Source organism: Penicillium lagena (genome assembly GCF_028827675.1).
Source record: "Penicillium lagena strain IBT 129212 chromosome Unknown utg000005l_segment0_segment0, whole genome shotgun sequence".
In the NCBI taxonomy this organism is placed as follows: Eukaryota; Fungi; Ascomycota; class Eurotiomycetes; order Eurotiales; family Aspergillaceae; genus Penicillium; species Penicillium lagena.
The window spans coordinates 1,066,906-1,085,362 of NW_026623226.1; the positions used below are offsets into that span (position 1 = coordinate 1,066,906).

An 18,457-nucleotide genomic window follows, 5' to 3' on the forward strand; every position below is an offset into this window, starting at 1 on the left:
TGGCTGCTTTTGATAGCTTCGATGGCCAAGCGCAATCAGTTCTTGTTGAAGTATCTTGTGCCGTGCTTTGATGTGGAGAAATCTTGCATTAAATGTAGAAGAGAGCATCTGCGTGAGGGGAGGAAGTGCATCGCCCGTTTAATTGCCACATTATTGGTCTTTGACAATCAAAATTTTCCCGAAAGTGTCATGAGACGCTATGGTGGTACACAGCTATGGCGCTCCAGGATGTAAGCTGAAAATGCGTTGAAAGTAGCACGGCGGAACGTCTCGAGCTCTTTACGACATTCGGTTATGTGAGGCTCCAGTTCTTAATTCAAAGAGTACCTTTCAGAGCCAATCTTGAGATAAACAGGGGAAAGAAGAAGAGGGAGGGAATTTAACCAACGTAACTTACTCCATACAAAATTGTGAATTATTCCCCCTCGCTCGTTCAAGAGCGGAGATCTCGAAGGTGGGCAAGAGCATTTCTTCCAAAGTTTACGGTGGAGAGTACGCCCTGGCCCGTACTGAACCCGTAATTTAGCCTAGTCATTGTCCGGCAATTTTATAAGTTATCTCACCATAAACTGTAAAGCCTATATAAGACGGGGATCCCAGCAACCACTTAAAGTTTGTCCTGTATAAAGTGAGCTACGAATGTTCCGTATTTCTTGGTGCAGATGAGGGACCAATGATGACACCATTCAAGCTCTTTAGAGCTGGCACAAAAGTGCTGCTACCTCTTATGGCAGTACAAACGAATGTCCAGGCATCATCTACGTGCACCATGAATAGTTCAGCATCGACGACAGCCTACAGTGCATCAGCCAGCTATCTCGGATGTTATTTAGATCCCAGCGTGACCATCTTGACCGCAAAAAAACTTAGCACGGTTATTATGACGCCACAGTACTGTGCCAACTGGTGTGGTGAACGAGGTTTTGCATATGGAGGTGTAGAATTCGGGACGTAAGTGAATTGCACTTTGTCCGATGTGGGTGTTGAATTACGCCCTTCCTCAAACTTATACCTGAATAGGCAATGCTTTTGCGGTAGTATGCCCGACTTTAGCTCCGCGAGCAAGACAAATGACAGCAGCTGCAATTCGGAATGTGCGACAGAACCATCTAGCTCATGCGGAGGGACATATGTGTAAGTTAAGTACAATATAAAAAGACAAAGTGACTCCGATTGCTGAAACTATGTGATAGGATGTCTTTGTACCAGATTTCAAATCCGCAAGGGAACACAACGAACACTGGTTTTCTACCGGCCTGTCAAACACACCCTCTCTGCAGTCACCGAGTCTGTGATACTTCAATGAGCATTGCTGAGCGAGTGAGCTCACTTGTTGATTCCATGACATTGGAGGAAAAGATTCTTAATGTTGTCGATGCTTCAGCCGGATCTGCGCGCCTCGGTTTGCCACCATACGAGTGGTGGAATGAGGCAACCCATGGTATTGGCTCCGCACCAGGTGTTCAATTCACCACAATGCCAGCCAATTTCAGTTATGCCACCAGCTTCCCTGCACCGATCTTGACAGCAGCCTCTTTTGACGATGCTCTGATTCGTGGGATAGCTAATGTAATCGGCAAGGAAGGACGAGCATTTGGCAACAACGGGTTTTCTGGATTCGATTTCTGGGCACCAAACATCAATCCTTTCAGAGATCCTCGATGGGGAAGAGGGCAAGAAACGCCCGGTGAGGATGTTTTTGTTGTGCAGAGCTACATCCGCAATTTCGTCCCGGGACTTCAGGGTGACGACCCCGAGTAGAAGCAAGTTATTGCGACATGCAAGCACTTCGCCGTCTACGACCTTGAGACGGGCAGATACGGGAATGACTATAACCCTACCCAGCAAGACCTGGCTGACTACTTCCTGGCTCCATTCAAGGCTTGTGTACGTGATACGGGTGTAGGGAGCGTCATGTGTTCATACAATGCAGTTGACGGCATCCCAGCTTGCGCGAACGAGTTCCTCCTTGAACAGGTGCTGAGAGAGCACTGGAATTTTACTGCAGACTATAACTATGTTGTGTCTGACTGCGGGGCAATCACAGATATCTGGCAATACCACAACTTCACCGACAACGAAGAAGGTGCAGCTTCTGTGGCCCTCAACGCTGGAGTGGATTTGGAATGTGGTACTTCGTATCTCAAGCTCAATGAATCCCTTGCAGCAAACCAGACCTCGCTTGAAGCCTTAGACAGGGCACTGACAAGGCTTTATTCGGCATTGTTTACGGTCGGCTTCTTCGATGGCGGAAAGTACAGTGATCTCAATTTCTCGGACGTTTCGACCCCGGACGCACAAGCTCTCGCGTATGAGGCTGCAGTTGAAGGCATGACGCTTCTCAAAAATGACAAAGTTCTTCCTCTGGGTCGTTCGCATAAATATCAGAGCGTTGCCGTTATTGGACCGTTTGCAAACGCGACAACTCAGATGCAAGGGGATTATTCAGGCATTGCGCCGTTCTTGATAAGCCCATTGGAAGCATTTGAGAATCATGGGTGGGAAGTGAATTATGCTATGGGCACAGCAATCAATGATCAGAGCACCGCTGGATTCCGCTCGGCTCTTGCAGCCGCGGAGAAGTCAGATTTGATAATTTACCTCGGCGGCATTGACAATTCTATGGAGGCCGAAACACTTGACCGAACTTCGCTTACTTGGCCACAAAACCAACTCGATCTCATCAACATCTTATCGAAGCTCCCTAAACCTATGGTCGTTGTCCAATTCGGTGGCGGTCAGCTCGATGACAGCGCTCTCCTGCAAAATGAAGGAATCCAAGCTCTGCTTTGGGCAGGATATCCTAGTCAAAGTGGTGGCACCGCTCTGCGTGACGTCCTTCTTGGCAAGAGATCAGTTGCTGGTAGACTACCAGTCACACAGTATGCAGCCAGCTATGCCGATCAAGTAAGCATCTTCGACATCAACCTTCGCCCTAATTCAGATGGTTCATATCCTGGGCGGACATACAAATGGTACACTGGAAAGCCTGTAATCCCATTCGGCTACGGGCTTCATTACACGGAGTTTAACTTTGAATGGGAGGAAGCCTTGGACCATGAGTACAACATTCAGCAGCTTGTTGCCTTACGCCAAAGGAACCATGGTGGCCCCGTTAACGACAACACGCACTTTGCCACCGTCAAAGCTCGAGTAAAAAATGTTGGCCCTGAAGCTTCCGATTACGTTGGCTTGTTATTCCTTTCGAGCAACAACGCAGGCCCCACTCCACGGCCAAATAAATCCCTAGTGTCCTACTTGCGCCTCCACGATATTACAACCAGCAGCGAACAAATAGCATACTTTCCTCTTACGTTCGGCTCGTTGGCTAGAGCCGATGAGAATGGAAGCCTCGTTATTTTCCCAGGTGATTACAAGATTGCATTGGACATATTCGAAAGCTTGACTTTCAAATTCTCGTTACGGGGGAAACCAGTGGTGGTCGATACGCTTCCTATGCCTGATACACGTTATAATTTTACTGTTCCAGTCCATATGGAGCCAGCGTCCACTGAAGCACATTGATTTATTATCGTTGTTCTTTACCCGCGGGGTCAATGCGCCAAGGAAACAGTGCTATACAGCCGGGGGAAAAACATACTTCTCATCTATTCTTTCCGTTATTCCCACTCGTAGCCTCCGCATGCATATATGAGAGAGGAAGCCCCCTCTCGTTGTTGCGAGACGCGTTAAGGCGAGCCGTTGTGTCTCCGGCTCTCGCTGAACTTCAGCTGCGAAGCACCCATATTCCATTAATAACTAGTACAATACAAATGCCTCTTAATCCTACTAAAACTTATCGTAATCACATGGGTCGAATACTTATGCCCAACATTGTATACAGGAGTCAACAGGCAGGCCTCTGTTAGGGCGTCAGCTGTTTTGACAGGGCACGAACCAATTGATAAGGTTTCACGCTCTTGGCAAGTTGGGCCCTAATTACTCGAGATCACAACGCTTTTGACGAGAAGGTGGAAGGATGATGTCCCGTATAGCATTCTGGCCCCCACATTACACCGATGTATTACTCTACTTTTGTATTGGCCATGCTCATCCCTGATTGCATAGTGAGCATTAGTTAGAAAATCAGACTTCACATCTTCCATCCGATGACCGCACGGTTCCCTGACGGGCCCCTTACGCGGGGTGCTCCACAAATAATTGCTTTCTCAATGATCAGGCTAAATGACTACTTTAGAGCTGGCGAGGTAAAAACCCGGAGGAAATGCTTCGGTCCACCCCTCTAGATCCCCCGCTCCCGGAAGGGGTAGAAATTCAAGAATTAACATGTTCTTCAAAACGTAAATCTGGTATATTTGCACCGGGGTTTATTCACACTCACACTAAGCTTGCCATACCCCTCAACTTCTCTAATAGGAATCATCGTAGGCTATATACAAGGTGAACTATATAGGGTCAACTGGCCCAGCTTTTATCAGCCGAGGTCTGAGCTTTTCCAAGATTTTCTGGGTCTCTATTTAGCCGCATACGACTTCTAATACAATAAGTCTTTAATTGCGTATTTAACCTCTAGCCGCACATTCAGTGCCTTGAATTTCGAAGCACTGCGCTATAATTCCTCCGAGTTTATTGCATGATTGTATAAACAAACCCCGCGACGGGGTTTGTCTGAAATTTGAAGCGCTGTCTTAGTTCAATTGAAGTCACTGATAGCCTACAAAATATGATAATCCGACCTCCAGTTCTCGATACGTGCCCTGTTCGGGGTGTTCGCACCGATCCTCTAGAGGGTATTTGATTTTTCCTTTCCACTTCTCCCTTCTTCAGGTTTGTTGTCTTCATTGAAAGCACATTCTCTCCCCCGCCGGAGTTTGGTACCCCACAAAAGAAAACCAATTCCAGAATCTTTTCCTGCAACCCCTCCTTTGTGGCTAGAACCTTAATCTCGGATAAATGCCCATCCTGAATCCTGTATCCTATGGAATAGCTCATGGATGAACAATTGTTGATACATGTCCTGAAGTAGTTAAAGTTTCTCCGAAGACATAATACTAATGAAAGCTATAAATGTAAGGTTGCTGCCCAGTATAAGAAGCTTCCAGTAAGAAGGTCACTGATGTTCAATTTATTGAAGAGTCATCAGGATGTTGGGCAGCAGTCTTTTACAGATCCTTTCTTTCCTTGCCGGGATTGGCCACGCCGTAAATCTCAAGGTAGCCAAGGATGGAGGAAATGCTTCATCCCCGCTCATGTACGGAGTTATGTTCGAGGATATCAATCACTCCGGCGACGGAGGTATCTATGCTGAGCTGATCCAGAATCGCGCATTCCAAGGTAGTACCGAATTCCCGTCCACTCTGTCCCCTTGGGAAGCAGTTGGCAATGCAGAATTGACCCTCCAGAATACTACTGTGCCACTCTCCTGGGCTCTTCCAACATCCGTGAACGTGGCTCAAGGAGTCGGTTCTGTGGTGGGAGGAGTAATCGGTCTGCAAAATCCCGGGTGGTGGGGAATCAGCGTCAGGCCGCAACGTTACACGGGAAGTTTCTGGGCACTGGGCTCCTATAAGGGCCAGTTCACTGTGAAGCTGCAATCAGCAATCACATCCCATGTCTGGGCAAGCGTGGACGTCAGGTCAGAATGCCAGCATGGTAAGTGGGTGGAGCATAAGTTTCAACTGCACCCTGAGGTTGCAGCTCCTAATACGAACAACACTTTCGTGCTCGAGTTCCATCCAGGACAAGGCTCGGTCAATTTCAATCTGATTAGTCTGTTTCCCCCAACGTATAACAACAGACCAAACGGAAATCGTCCGGATCTGATGAATGGCCTGAAGGGCCTTAAGCCAAGCTTTTTCAGACTTCCAGGAGGAAATAACATGTGTGTCACCTGCGTTGGATGTTCCGAAAAGAAAACTTATTTGGCTAATTATCTCTTAGAGAAGGAGATACCTTCGGCTATCGCTGGAAATGGAATGAGACCATTGGCCCCTTGACCCAACGACCTGGACGGCCAGGAACATGGGGCTATGAGAATACCGATGGACTCGGCCTCGTTGAATATCTTCAAGTACATACCTCCTTTGCTCGAAAATCAACCTAGCTTACAATTTGATAGTGGTGTGAAGACCTTGAAGTCGAGCCAGTTCTTGCTGTGTGGTCAGGAGTGTACCTGAACGGGTATAACAACGTCGATCCCGACGTGATCCCTGAGGCAGATATTGGAATTTATGTTCAAGATGCATTGAACGAGTTGGAGTTCATTATGGGTGACGTGAGAACCAAATACGGGGCTTTGAGAGCATCTCTTGGCTATCCTAAGCCGTGGAAGATAAATTATGTTGAAGTAGGTTTCTTCGCATTCCGTCGCTAGCTGTTATAAGGGCAGCAAATAATCATACTGACATATGCCATGGCTACAGATTGGCAACGAAGATAACCTTTCTGATCCCGCCTCATATGCAAGCTACCGCTTTATGGCTTTTTACGACGCAATTCACGCTACTTACCCTTGGATTACACTCATATCATCCACCGGTGATCTAACGGCTACTGCTGGCCACAGCGGAACCGATTATCATGAGTATGCTAGACCCAACATCTATGCCACCCAGTTCGGTCTGTGGGACAACGCAAACCGTTCCCATCCTATCTTACTTGGTGAATATGCAACCATACAGCCTAATAAAGCCAATACATCCGAACCAGTTGACTGGAGTGGTGCTGAGCCGCGATTGCAATATCCAATCTGGGTTGGTGCCGTGGGCGAAGCGATTTATACCCTTGGTGCCGAGAGGAACAGTGATGTCGTGATCGGTGCAAGCTATGCACCAGGCTTCCAGAACTTGAACGACTTTCAGTGGGCTGTAAGTCTATCCGATATCTTGGTTGCAGTTAATATGTGAATATCGCTAAACTGCCCTTCAGCCTGATCTCGTCTCCTTCAGCGCAGACCCAGCCCAAGATGTTTTCTCGACCAGCTACTATGCTATCCAAGTATGTAGTCTTAAATTGCCAAATTGACACCAGCTAGAATATGGACCGCTAACCATGTAACCAGCTTCTCTCCTCCCACCGCTATACCCACAGCGCACCAGTGACTTCCGATTCAGGATTTGGACCCGCCTTTTATGTCGCAGGTGTCAACGACGGGACAACCGAGTATACCTTCAAGGCCGCCATTTACAATACTACTGCCCCCGTACCATTCAACATCGATTTCGAGGGCCTGGATCACGGTGCTAGGGCTACCCTTACGGTTCTCAATGCACCAAGTGGACTCTCATACAATGCTGTTGGAGGAGAGAATGTAGTCAAGCGCACCGTTACCGAGCTAAGGGCACAGAAGGGTGGAGTTTTCTCATTTGAGCTGAAGGAGTATGATATTGCAGTCTTGACTACCTTCTAAATACCATCTATTGTAACTGCCAATCTTTTCACCAAACTTAGCTTCGCCATAAATACGAAACCGACACACGGACTTGAAAAATGCAATATCATCCTCAGTGGTCTCTTTGTCACCAACAAAAAAAGGCACGGCGCGGCTCTCCTCTGCCGAAACATATGATTATAAACGCAAAACCCAGGTCTTAATATTGTCGAAGATAGATGCTATGTCGTCTGGTTATGCTCTAGCATTAAACCGAGGCTTGCGAAGTAGCTGCATATGGTTGTTTGAGGTCGATGAGCACGCGGAAATTATGCATATGTTCGGCGTTTGTCAATCGAGAGCTGAACCGTCTTCCCCGCAACTCCTAAGAGGTTTGCATCGTTCAATGTTTTCGTCCAGTTGTGCCTTGAATAATCACACACATCCACTGAGGTGACGCGATATTTCAGATCATCTCCAGCCTGACAATGGAGCATCACATTTGGACAACAGTCGTCTAGGATGCTGCAGTCTGCAGTAAACATCGTTGTCTGCAAAGTTGCGCATCGGCGTGTCGGAATTGTTCTCGCGTTGACCCGTGTCAAATGCCAACCATTCCATGGGCATTATTCGATAGATCAATATGTCAAGTAAAGAACACAGAAAATGAACAGAGGGGAGTCAATTCGATATCCCATGTTGTCGGACGCCGGTATATCATTGATGTGGTTGCCAATGCGTTCACGCAGTGACGTATCGCCCTCAGGGGTTCAGCACCAGTCCCATAACATAATCAAGTGGCAGCGCCAAAAGGAATAAATAAATAAATAAATAAAAATATTTGGTTGCGGGCAAACGCGCCCGTCAAGGGCGTTATGCTGGAAGTGCCAATGGAGGAAGGAGAAGACGCAGTCTGGGAAGACAGCTTTGTGGATTTAGTACCTGGTGAGACGGTAGTTGTTGGTGTCAAAGGTCTCTGCGAAAGGACTGTGAAGCCACGCTGGCTCTGCGATTGGGAGCAAAATGATACGTGAACGCAACCCGGAGTGCACTAGAAAAGTTCTTGCTCGATACATTTTACCGTAATGATTCAATTTCAAAGTCAATGAATAAATGCAAAAGCAATATTCTAGATCCATATAACTATAGAAATCTTCAAACAACAAAAGCAAAACGTCCATAGTCGTTCCATCTGTGTTCTTGTACTTAAGCGAGCAAAATTCCGGAATAAGTGCAGGTCAATCCTCTAGTATGGCCAGTCATCAATATCATTCTCAATGTGCATCAGGATTTCCATAATCAGTTCGCCCTATTTATTCAATTGTTAATATACAGATGCCCCTATTGACCTTCTATTAGAATACTGACCTCATCAGGTAGATCGCTTCCACCAACCCAGTAACTGGGCTCATCCAAATCATCTGCATCCATAAAAGGAAGTTCGATAAAATAACCATTCTCCAGAGCACCTTCGTCATATGTGAAATCCTTGACGATGTCAGTAGGGGACACCTGAGGAAAGTACCCGTCGTGGTGGTCACTAATCCATTCCGCTGACTTAGCCATGGTAAGCAGATCAAGTCCATAGTCATCAATCTTCGACGTCCCACTAACTCCGGCATAGTCACCCCAACTATTTATAGACTGGCTAACCATGAAGAAGTAGGCGGTATCTCCATCACATACACGGGCGCCGTCAAGCTTGTCGAGGTCAATATCACAAGGTGCTGTGTCGTGGACGTTATCAGTACGCTTTGCAACAAACACATTCTGCTGGATCCATGCAGCAGCAACAGCACTTGAGAGGACAATTTTTGATATGTCACCGCTCAGGATGTTATATTTAACATTGTGAATCTCCTCAGCAAAGGTGCCATTTTTCATAAGATATGGAGCACTGCTCGGATGAGCATACCAGTAGTTGCCAGTACCAGACCCGCTGTTATCAGGAGCAACATTGATTGCACTCTCAACAATCATCATTGTAGCATTTTGCATAAGCACAATAGAGCGTCCAACCAGATCATCAACAGAAGCATAGGTATCAAGCTCATTTTGTAGACTAGTAGATAGTTAGAATATATTAGAACCAGAGAGCCAAATTGAACTTACAGCTGTGCATAGTTGGCTTGCATTGAGATTTGAGTACCAACACCAAAACCTACTATACCACTTGCAGCCCCAGCAGCACCTGAGACAACTGCACCAAGAGGACCAAGAAGAGCACCGGCTGCTCCTAACAACCCACCTAGCATTATCAATACTCCAGTAGCAGGGTTCTATTGAAGTTAACAAGTCAATATATCATCACAATAGTTCAGGGGTAGGCATTTAGGACGGTCTAAAAGGGTTAAGATGGAAGACTCTTACACTAGACGTATCATGAGGTGTGAGATCTTTGACGATACCCATGATTTGGCTTTGGAAATCGATCGATTTCTCCCCGAGTGCAGCGTGAACACCCGCAGCCCAATCAAAAAGGTTTAAACAAGCGGAAAGTGCAAAAAAAAAGAGTGGGGTCCAGTAGGGATCTTTTCCACAAGCATCTACATCGCTAAGGTCGCCAAGATGGCACTGGGTGCTTCCTGCTTCGCAATGTATGTTTGACAAACTTCCCGTCTGATCTGCTAGGAAGTTGACCCACTCTGTGTCATCTGGGACATTCGAACCGCTGACTGTCTCGGGGAAAGTAGAAGACCTAGAGACAGGTGAACAAGAGAATAGATAGTAAGTGGCTTGTTTCCTTACCAGTAGTCCATCCAGTAATCCATTTCATACTTCTGCCAGTTTTCATAGTTAAAGCCATCGTCCCTGCATAGCTCACTTTTGTCGGTTTCCTGCGACGGGCTGAGACTTTGGGTAGTGGTTGACGCTAGTGTAGAGCTTGAGGGGGGTGATGAGGTCCCACCATTTCGCCTAGCAGCATGCCTACCAACACTGAAGGCACCTCCCTCTAGGGCTAGAGTTAAGTGAGAAAATAGCTCTATTTATAGATAAGGAAAAACCAACCGAAGATGCCCACTAATATAGCAGTGTATCTCATAGTGGGAATTGAATAAAGTAGCAAAGATAGTCTTGGAGTAGCAGGTAGGGAATTTTGCCTTGGACAGTTTCTAATTAGGCCCTTAAAATTGAAGAGAAAGAGTACGCCTTTATATAGATTTTACCTAAAATGGTGGTAACCGCCTTCGTTCCATAAATAGTAGAAGGAACAATTTCGAGTCAGTTCGACACTTGATGATACGTCCTGGCGACGTCTACTTGGCGCACAGCACAGTGCGTTTCAGATTCTGGGGAAGTCGTGGTTTCATTGGATGGATCAGTCAAGTTATGCCGATCTATGAGGCTGAGAAGACTAGTTATGCGAAGGGCTGTTAGTATTTTTATGACTAATACGGAAGGCCCGGTTAGTTCTAGTGTCTTGGTGTCTGTTGGTACGAGCGAATATAGGTATACATCTGGGACACAGGGACAGGGTTACCGGATCCATTGGACCCAACTCTGGCCCGCAATCATGACTTGGTGACTGGGCTACCCCGCGTAGGGATCAAAACTGGGGAAATGACCCCAAAGGAATGGCAAACTCGGTTCCGCCAAGTTTGGAAACTGAAGAAGAATTAATAATAATATGTCTATAGTTAACTCATAAGTGCGATTACTATCTATACATTTATGTTGCATTCATGTTGGGCTCAGGGGCTGCAGTGCCGCGAGATTGGGGTATCCACGTCCAGGCTGCCGATCACCATCAGAGTCCAACAACCAGGTCCCATCTGTGGCGCTCTGGGAGTGTTGGTGCTACTCTTATTCCAATGAAGCCCCCAACTAACAGTTCTGCAAGATCGACTTTGATACGCCCCTTGCCCCCCGGCCCAGGACGGGAAAATACCCACAGGGTCTTTAAACTGGCCCCAGGTGGCGTGAGGTTAAATAAACGAGTACGTATGAATATGATGAAGATTCATGACGTTGGATCGACCCCACAACCACTCGCAGTTGCGGGGCCGATTTGGCCAGGTAGAAGAGTATAGGTCTCGTCGACCAGGTATATGGCAAGCTGAAAATCTGTGCAGTTGTTGAAGAAAACGTCGTTAAAAACGTCTTCCAGCGGCAAAATCAACTGCAGAGAGTAAGAATGAGAGCCTATCAGCGAGGATAGCGGACCCCGTCTTTCTATCAGCCTATATCTTTCATGCCAAGCCAACATATTTTTGTTGGGCCCAAACAGCTATGAAGGGAGCAGGATTATCACAATCTCAATCCGGGATAGAGTTTCTTTGTAGATAAAAAAAATCGGTCCTTTGAGGGGCCGCCGAGCCCTTGGCACGAGCAACAAAAAATGACTTGAAACGGCCAAAAATAGAATACATATGGATGTAAAGAAGTTTTTTCTCCATCCCTGATTTCCAATTTACACTTACAAACATCTTTTTGCTTTATTATGTATCTCTCAACTGCTTTTTTCGCGGCTGGGGCTTTGCTCTCCGGGCTAGTAGCGAGTGACGATACACCGTCCGTTCAATGGGTCGACTTGACCCGAAAGGGCACTGATTGCTGGCTTCACCTAACCAATTACTATGGCTGTACCGGGTCTACCAATGACCCTGTTGGGGTTCAGGACCAAAGCTCGCAAGAGAATGGAAATTATTTCTGCATGAGTCCTAGTTCAGACGAGGGTAAGTAGACTTTCAATGTTTATACCTTCTAGGATTTCTTACTAATTTCTATACGTTTATATAGCCATAGTGACATCCGACATCTGCGATACGGCCAATGTCCAGGTGAACTGGAACACTAGTGTTGTCATGTTCTCGAACCCTGTCCCATCGCAGCTGCAAATCGATGGCTGGGCGATCACCGATTCAACAGACCAAGACATCTAGGGTCGTGTTTTCAAGCTTGCCGATCAGTTTATGGTTTTCTAGATGTATTTATCTCCTGGATTTGCCGCTAAAGGGGACCGTGGTTATGAACCCTTAGCCCTTAGGCACAACCGCCTCAAGTCCGAGAGATCTATCTGTAGAGGCGCTCTGACTACATCTTATGTTGAGGAAAGCTTAACTATGAAATGTTGTTTTATCATGTATAATGGAATAAGTCGGGCTTTCCATAATCGTATATATCCAACACACGGTGGCAGTGTGTTTTTTGGTAACATTATAAAATGATGCTTCAATCTCAACTTAAGTGAGTTCACACTATTTTTCATGCTTGTGAATAAAGCATACGAACACTCAAAGGTTATCAAGTTGTAGTTGTTGAGATATCGAGATGTAAAATATCGTATTTACTTTGGCGTTTTGGGCTGGCCCCACTCGCTTGGGAATCACGTTATTCGACTACGAATATTCGCCCAGCATATCTGGACATGAGAATTTGATTTTGATGGTAGAGAATCCCCTAAATAAATTTGGTATCTAACAGTAGGGGACCCTAAGACTATTTTGTTAGGAAAATATGTGCAATGACGGTTACATCAACATTCATCCCGTGGAAGAAGATTCTGGCCCTTAGAACAATGCAGCCAATTTCGTCACCCTATGGTTAGAAGGCAATTTCTCGATTAATCACAACGTATGTCATGCTATTTTAATTCCACACATTTCTATTTTGAGAACATATAGACACACCTCTCGAAACATCATTATGTCTGGGGCCGAGGAGCGGGCGATCACAATCGGATTTCGCCACAATCCGCCCCCGTTAGATCCCATAATGACGTTCAACAGTATTAAATATTACGTTTCAAAAACCTATTCTAATATGGATCTCTAAGTAGATTCATCCTGGCTCCAACCTGCATGCTTTCTGAAGAGAATCCCTCACCCCTCAACTAGGTAGAGTAAGCTTGCTACAATGTCTATAAACAGGTCTATCTACACGCTCTTTAGCAACATTTCAACACAAGTCATCTTTCCCCAACTACTTATTGCACACTTGCTCAATGAAATTTTCCGGAATTATTACTATTACACTGGCCGGCCTTGCTATGACTCTGCGTAGATCTCGATGAGTGAAAAGATGTGCAACTGTGATCATCTAACTGATAATATAAGCGTCATCGAACCTCTTTAATCACTGCTTTAGCTCGATCTTGATCGCTTGCTCAAGATCCTCCTTCTGCAAGCCCAGTTGCTCTAGCCTCTCCAAATCCCCCCTCACAACCTTATGCTCAAAGTCGCCTCCGTGACCCTCGAAGAAGTGCGTAACGAAGAACTTGTTGAAGTACGAGCCAATATCTCCCGCCTTGATCCCCGCCTCGTAATCAGCGATGACATCCTTAATGTCTCGCTGCGTGACCTTCCAGTCCGTGTCTGTCGTCCCGGTTGCACGCTGCACGGCATCAAGAATCTCGCGCTGCGTAAGGTGCCAGGAAGGCGTGTAAACGGCCTTATTCTTGTACTTGGCTAGCTCCACCTCCGGTAGGGTCAGGACTGCTGCGGTGGCCTGCGCCGTGTGCGCAACAGTGGCTGTGTTGGCCTTGGCGTCGGCGCCGCGCCAGATGGTCGCCTTGCGGGCTTTGGGGTCGATGCCCCAGAGGCCAAGGGTGAGGCCCGCATCTAGCCACGGGCCGACCGTTATAGAAACCCAGCTGCTGACGCCGAGCTCCTCAATCTGACCACGGATTGCCTGTTTGTCTTGCAATAGCACATTCTCTCCCACTAACTGCTTGGCGAAAGGATCGGGACCAAACTCAGATGGCAGGACGTACGGCACGTGGGCCTTGGCCGCAGCGCGGACAGCATGCTTCTGGATGCCAATGTGTGTTAGAGGTGGCATCAGGATCACAGCGTCCTGTTCCTTGAGCACCTCGGCTAGGAATGCTTCATCTTCGAGGTCCCCTTTTTTGACAATGACCTCGGGAGGAAAGGAGCTTGTAGCCTCACGGCGCTGGATGGCGGTAATGGTGTGGACGTTCTGCGTGAGAAGGGCCTTCAGTGTTGGGGCACCTAGCTGGCCACTGGCACCAATAAATGCAATCTTGCGTCCCTGAACTTGAGGAGCCATTCGTGCTACTAATATTCAATTGGAGGGAAATGCGGAAAAATTGGTTCAGGCCGCGGATTGTTCTCGGGTGACTGAAGGGCTTTTAGAGGCGTGATGGCAGAATATGCTGTTAGGGCAGTGTAAGTGACGATTGACTCAATTGACCCGTGTTGTTCTTTCATCTCCATCTCCAGAAGGACTTCCGACTTCACTTTATACTTTTCGAGTTCTATATAAGTAAAGAGTAGAGAGTGGGTGGCGCGCGCACCTTCTGATTTATCAGCGGCCGTAACTTAATTAGTTACCGCAATAGCCGTTAATACCGCAATCCCTAAAACGCAGCCTTCTTGCAATGATGTTCTTACAAATCCAGAACTGTGTAGCCCATGAAATAGGATGCCACCTAACGTATTGAGTGGGTCAAGCCAAAACACTGTGGTCAATGCAGTGTCAAAATCTGGACATTACGAGGTCCCACATGGAAGTGCAAATTACAAATGAATGATTCTCTGATTCAGATAAATCTGGGAATACCCAACAATTTAAGGGCAAAATTAACTAATGATCAACTAATACACAATAGGAAATCGTGATGAGGGGTAAAATCCCTGTATGTGAAGTGTAGGAATACTAGTTCTTGACACATTGTTTTATAACGTGGTCACCCCGTTGGTGTTATCCTCTTGATGATATCCAATCGATGTTATCCAGTCGATGTTGTCATGTCGACATTACCTGTTAATGCTCACTGCTGGTGCTGTCATGTCGATGTTGTGTTACTGATGACGTCCTGTTGATGTTGTCCTGTCTATGTTATACTGTCGATACTTCGATTTGATATTAATCCTGTTGATGTTTCCTGCCGATACTTCCTTTTGATGCTGCAATGTCGACATTTCATGCTCTACAGACTGATATTCGTGTATTAAAGGCTAAAACTGAGAAATTAGAAGGACCCTTGAATAAAGTATGTAAGAAAGAAGGCATCCCAGCCACTCAACTAAAAGCGGTGGGCACCAAGCTCTCAGCTATGTAATAGCTGCCTACATGGTCGTTGGTACGTGACCTCATATAGCCAATGTTGAACAGCAAGGATGAAACCAACGCGGTGGAGGTGAACTTTGATTTGACTGTGTAATAAACCCGCAGCAATTTGCGGCGAAAACAATGAATGTTGAATAAGAAAATTCCAGTCAAGTTTACCTGAGGAGAGCACGTTAGATGCCGCTCATTTGTTCAACAGAGGTTGCATCGATGGTCGTTTAGCTGCGGGATGGCATCACGCGAGTTTAGACCTACCACCTGTGTTCGACATTGGATGTATCTATCGCAGCATTGCAGTAGTTGTCTTGTCCAGCTGAATTCACCTGAACGCAATCATATTGACGCAAATTTTGTTCAATTTTCAACAGTTAGCCGCAGCTTTTCTCAGCAGAGTTAAGCTATTATCGTTTGATGCCAACCCTCAGTGGATGCAGCCTTGGTGAACAGGAGTTGCATCGAACCAGGATCGCGCAAGGCGAAAGCGGTTGGAATTATTTTGTTTGCCATTTTACGTATCTATGCGCGTTACGAGTCTACCCAAGTTCACTTGAGCGCAGCCCTATTGGACGCTATTAATTAGTTCGACGTTCACTGTATCCACTACGGCAGAGATGCGATTGTTATCACGCAGTATAGCTTGGGCCATGACTTTGGATGAAACTCCTTTCATTACGCATCCATGGCTCTACAGTACGCACTACAGTACAGGAAGTCTAGGAAGGCTCGAACGGTAAGGATTATAATTTTTGAGTTGATAATCCCTTCTTCCCGGTAGATCGATCCTACCATAGGGCAGATGGCATGTCGTCGACGAAGCGCATCGCATCGGGTTATAGACGCTGCACCATATGGGTTTCTGACCGGACGCATTTCCTCTGCATCATGCTGTGCGTCTTTTTCGTCGAGTATCCCCAGGGAGCCTTATTGTGTTTGCCCACCTGAGGTTTGAAGTTGTGGCTTGGTGACTGAGTGGTCAATAATCTCTCAGAGCTTCTGTTAGCTTGCGATTCAGATTTAATCACGCTCACAGCAGTTCTTATTGTCAACGAGAATCAGAATATATATCGCGACCAAAGATATACCCTCCCCAGGGGCCCTCACCGCTGACACGGTTCCGGTATTTCGAAGCACACCCACGTACTTAAATTTGCTAGTTTAGACACTTTACTCACTTTACTTGTTTTCGCCCTCACGAATTAATAATATTCCAGCCTGGAATTTCTAACATTCATGATGACCCGCTTTCACCATTAGCAACACCAGGGTTGACATCACAGCATTAAAGCACTCTGCAAGACATGACAACCACTTATAAAAACTCTAGAGGCCTTAACAACCCTCAAAGATAAAGTCCTCTGTTCTACTAAGTTTCAACGAGTATGGCTCTTCTATGAGACTAACGTTATAGTTAACTATGCTCGCTGACTAATGTATATAGAAGCGGCTCAAACGAATTTGGTCCTTTGACTTGAGTTCTCTTAAGGTGCAGCGTGTCTGAATAGACACTAACAATAGAATTTAGAAGGCCACAAAAGTTTCTTAGTGTACAGTGTCCTACAAGACTATTTAGCAAATGCTGTCCTGCTGCTGGGCTCGGCCTTCTCAATAGCATGTTCCCCGCTTAATATTTGATATTAGGGTCAGCGTTCTTAGCAAGAAGAGTATGAGCCACATCTACTTTGTCTAGGCTAACAGCCTTGTGAAAAGGAGTTCTATTATAGAAGCAGGTGAGCAGTCAGCGAGTGCTCAGTGAGCAGGCCATTGTGATTATGTCATACACCGTGAGCAGATTAGGGCGCTCAGGGCCATGCTCAGTTCTACTCAGGGAGCAAGCAGTGAGCACTAAAACTAAGGAGCAAGTCACGGGGCGCCAGACATTATCCTGCGTATATACATTTGTAGAAGAAAGAAATCCCCAAAATATAGAGTGGAAGAGGTTATCCCCGCAAGATTCGAAATCGGGTTGCCCACTTTTCCGCTTGCAAGCCCTAAGTTGAAACAGTGCTAATCCATTTGTGGTTAACCTCTCTCTTGCACAACCGGTAGCCAGTGAGTCCCAAATGAGTCATTTTTATAGAATCATCCGCTCAAGAGGGGGTCCCTATTACTGGATTTCAAATTACTTCTTATCCTAGGACCGACTCAATCCAGCCCAACCTATCGAAGCCCAATTTTTCTTCTAAATTGATAACCATCGGTCAAATAATAAACTGCAACTCCAAATTCACTCTATCAATATGAGCGAGCCAAACAATACCCCCCAAATCAAAGACGACATAAAACAGGCCTACGACGATATCGCGCCGACGTATCTAACCTGGACTCAATCAACCCATGGCGTACGGCTGTCGTATGTCGAAGCCATGCTGAAACACCACAGTCATCCAAATAAGGAGGCACCACGGATGAATATCCTGGAATTAGGCTGCGGCGCCGGCGTGCCAGTCACCGAACTTCTAGCCTCCCGAGAAAACACCAGTGTAACCGCAAACGACATCTCTGCGACACAGATTGCCATGGCGAAGGAGCGCCTCCCGGAGTCAGTGAGGCTTATTCAAGGCGACATGATGGAATTAAATTTCGATAAAGAGCACTTCGATGCTGTGTTGGCTATGTATTCCATTATCCATCTTCCAAGAGATGAGCAGACTGCCATGCTGCATCGCATTTACGGGTGGCTGAAACCTGGAGGACATTTCCTGGCCAATTTCGCCGCGGAGGGTTTTGAGGGCTCTTCTAACCAGTCGTGGTTGGGGGGTACGAAGGGCGCGATGTACTGGAGTGGATGGGGAAAAGACAAGACGAGAGCAATCCTCGGTGATATTGGGTTTGAAACGGTGATTGATGAGGTGGTGACTGATATTGAAGAAGAGAATGGGGTTTCTCGCAACGTCCAATTTCATTGGATCTTAGCTAAGAAGGCAGTCTGAAGGACACTATGGAATGTAATAAGCACACGCGACACTCCTAGCTAACCGCTACTTGAATCATTCACTGGAGGCAAGATGTGTTTTCTTGTTTCCCTGATCCGATATTCGGTACAATTCTGTACTACTTTCATTCCTGAACAGCAGAAACTATGACAGTATTCTCAAA

The 18,457-nt window shown here is 46.4% G+C and overlaps 6 protein-coding genes across 6 annotated transcripts; 4 read left to right on the top strand and 2 right to left on the bottom strand.

Annotated features, from left to right (window-relative positions):
• Window positions 1–676: 676 nt before the first annotated feature.
• Window positions 677–3,525, top strand: N7510_007117 (glycoside hydrolase superfamily; the record flags this gene model as incomplete). Its single annotated transcript, XM_056979042.1, has 4 exons — window positions 677–951; window positions 1,021–1,132; window positions 1,210–1,744; window positions 1,769–3,525. 4 exons carry the CDS (start codon window positions 677–679, stop codon window positions 3,523–3,525), a joined length of 2,679 nt encoding a protein of 892 aa, XP_056832085.1.
• A 1,580-nt stretch (window positions 3,526–5,105) lies between these two features.
• N7510_007118 (alpha-L-arabinofuranosidase A) lies at window positions 5,106–7,369 on the top strand (the record flags this gene model as incomplete). The annotated part of the gene is made up of 7 exons (XM_056979043.1): window positions 5,106–5,613; window positions 5,659–5,842; window positions 5,902–6,031; window positions 6,080–6,307; window positions 6,384–6,827; window positions 6,889–6,957; window positions 7,022–7,369. The coding sequence occupies 7 exons, from the start codon at window positions 5,106–5,108 to the stop codon at window positions 7,367–7,369; spliced, it is 1,911 nt and encodes a 636-aa protein (XP_056832086.1).
• A 1,302-nt stretch (window positions 7,370–8,671) lies between these two features.
• Window positions 8,672–9,313, bottom strand: N7510_007119 (uncharacterized protein; the record flags this gene model as incomplete). The annotated part of the gene is made up of 1 exon (XM_056979044.1): window positions 8,672–9,313. One exon carries the CDS (start codon window positions 9,311–9,313, stop codon window positions 8,672–8,674), a length of 642 nt encoding a protein of 213 aa, XP_056832087.1.
• A 2,458-nt stretch (window positions 9,314–11,771) lies between these two features.
• N7510_007120 (uncharacterized protein) lies at window positions 11,772–12,213 on the top strand (the record flags this gene model as incomplete). Its single annotated transcript, XM_056979045.1, has 2 exons — window positions 11,772–12,006; window positions 12,071–12,213. The coding sequence occupies 2 exons, from the start codon at window positions 11,772–11,774 to the stop codon at window positions 12,211–12,213; spliced, it is 378 nt and encodes a 125-aa protein (XP_056832088.1).
• Window positions 12,214–13,405: 1,192 nt separating this feature from the next.
• On the bottom strand, window positions 13,406–14,338 carry N7510_007121 (uncharacterized protein; the record flags this gene model as incomplete). Its single annotated transcript, XM_056979046.1, has 1 exon — window positions 13,406–14,338. The coding sequence occupies one exon, from the start codon at window positions 14,336–14,338 to the stop codon at window positions 13,406–13,408; it is 933 nt and encodes a 310-aa protein (XP_056832089.1).
• Window positions 14,339–17,598: 3,260 nt separating this feature from the next.
• N7510_007122 (class I SAM-dependent methyltransferase) lies at window positions 17,599–18,291 on the top strand (the record flags this gene model as incomplete). Its single annotated transcript, XM_056979047.1, has 1 exon — window positions 17,599–18,291. One exon carries the CDS (start codon window positions 17,599–17,601, stop codon window positions 18,289–18,291), a length of 693 nt encoding a protein of 230 aa, XP_056832090.1.
• Between the last annotated feature and the right edge of the window lie 166 nt (window positions 18,292–18,457).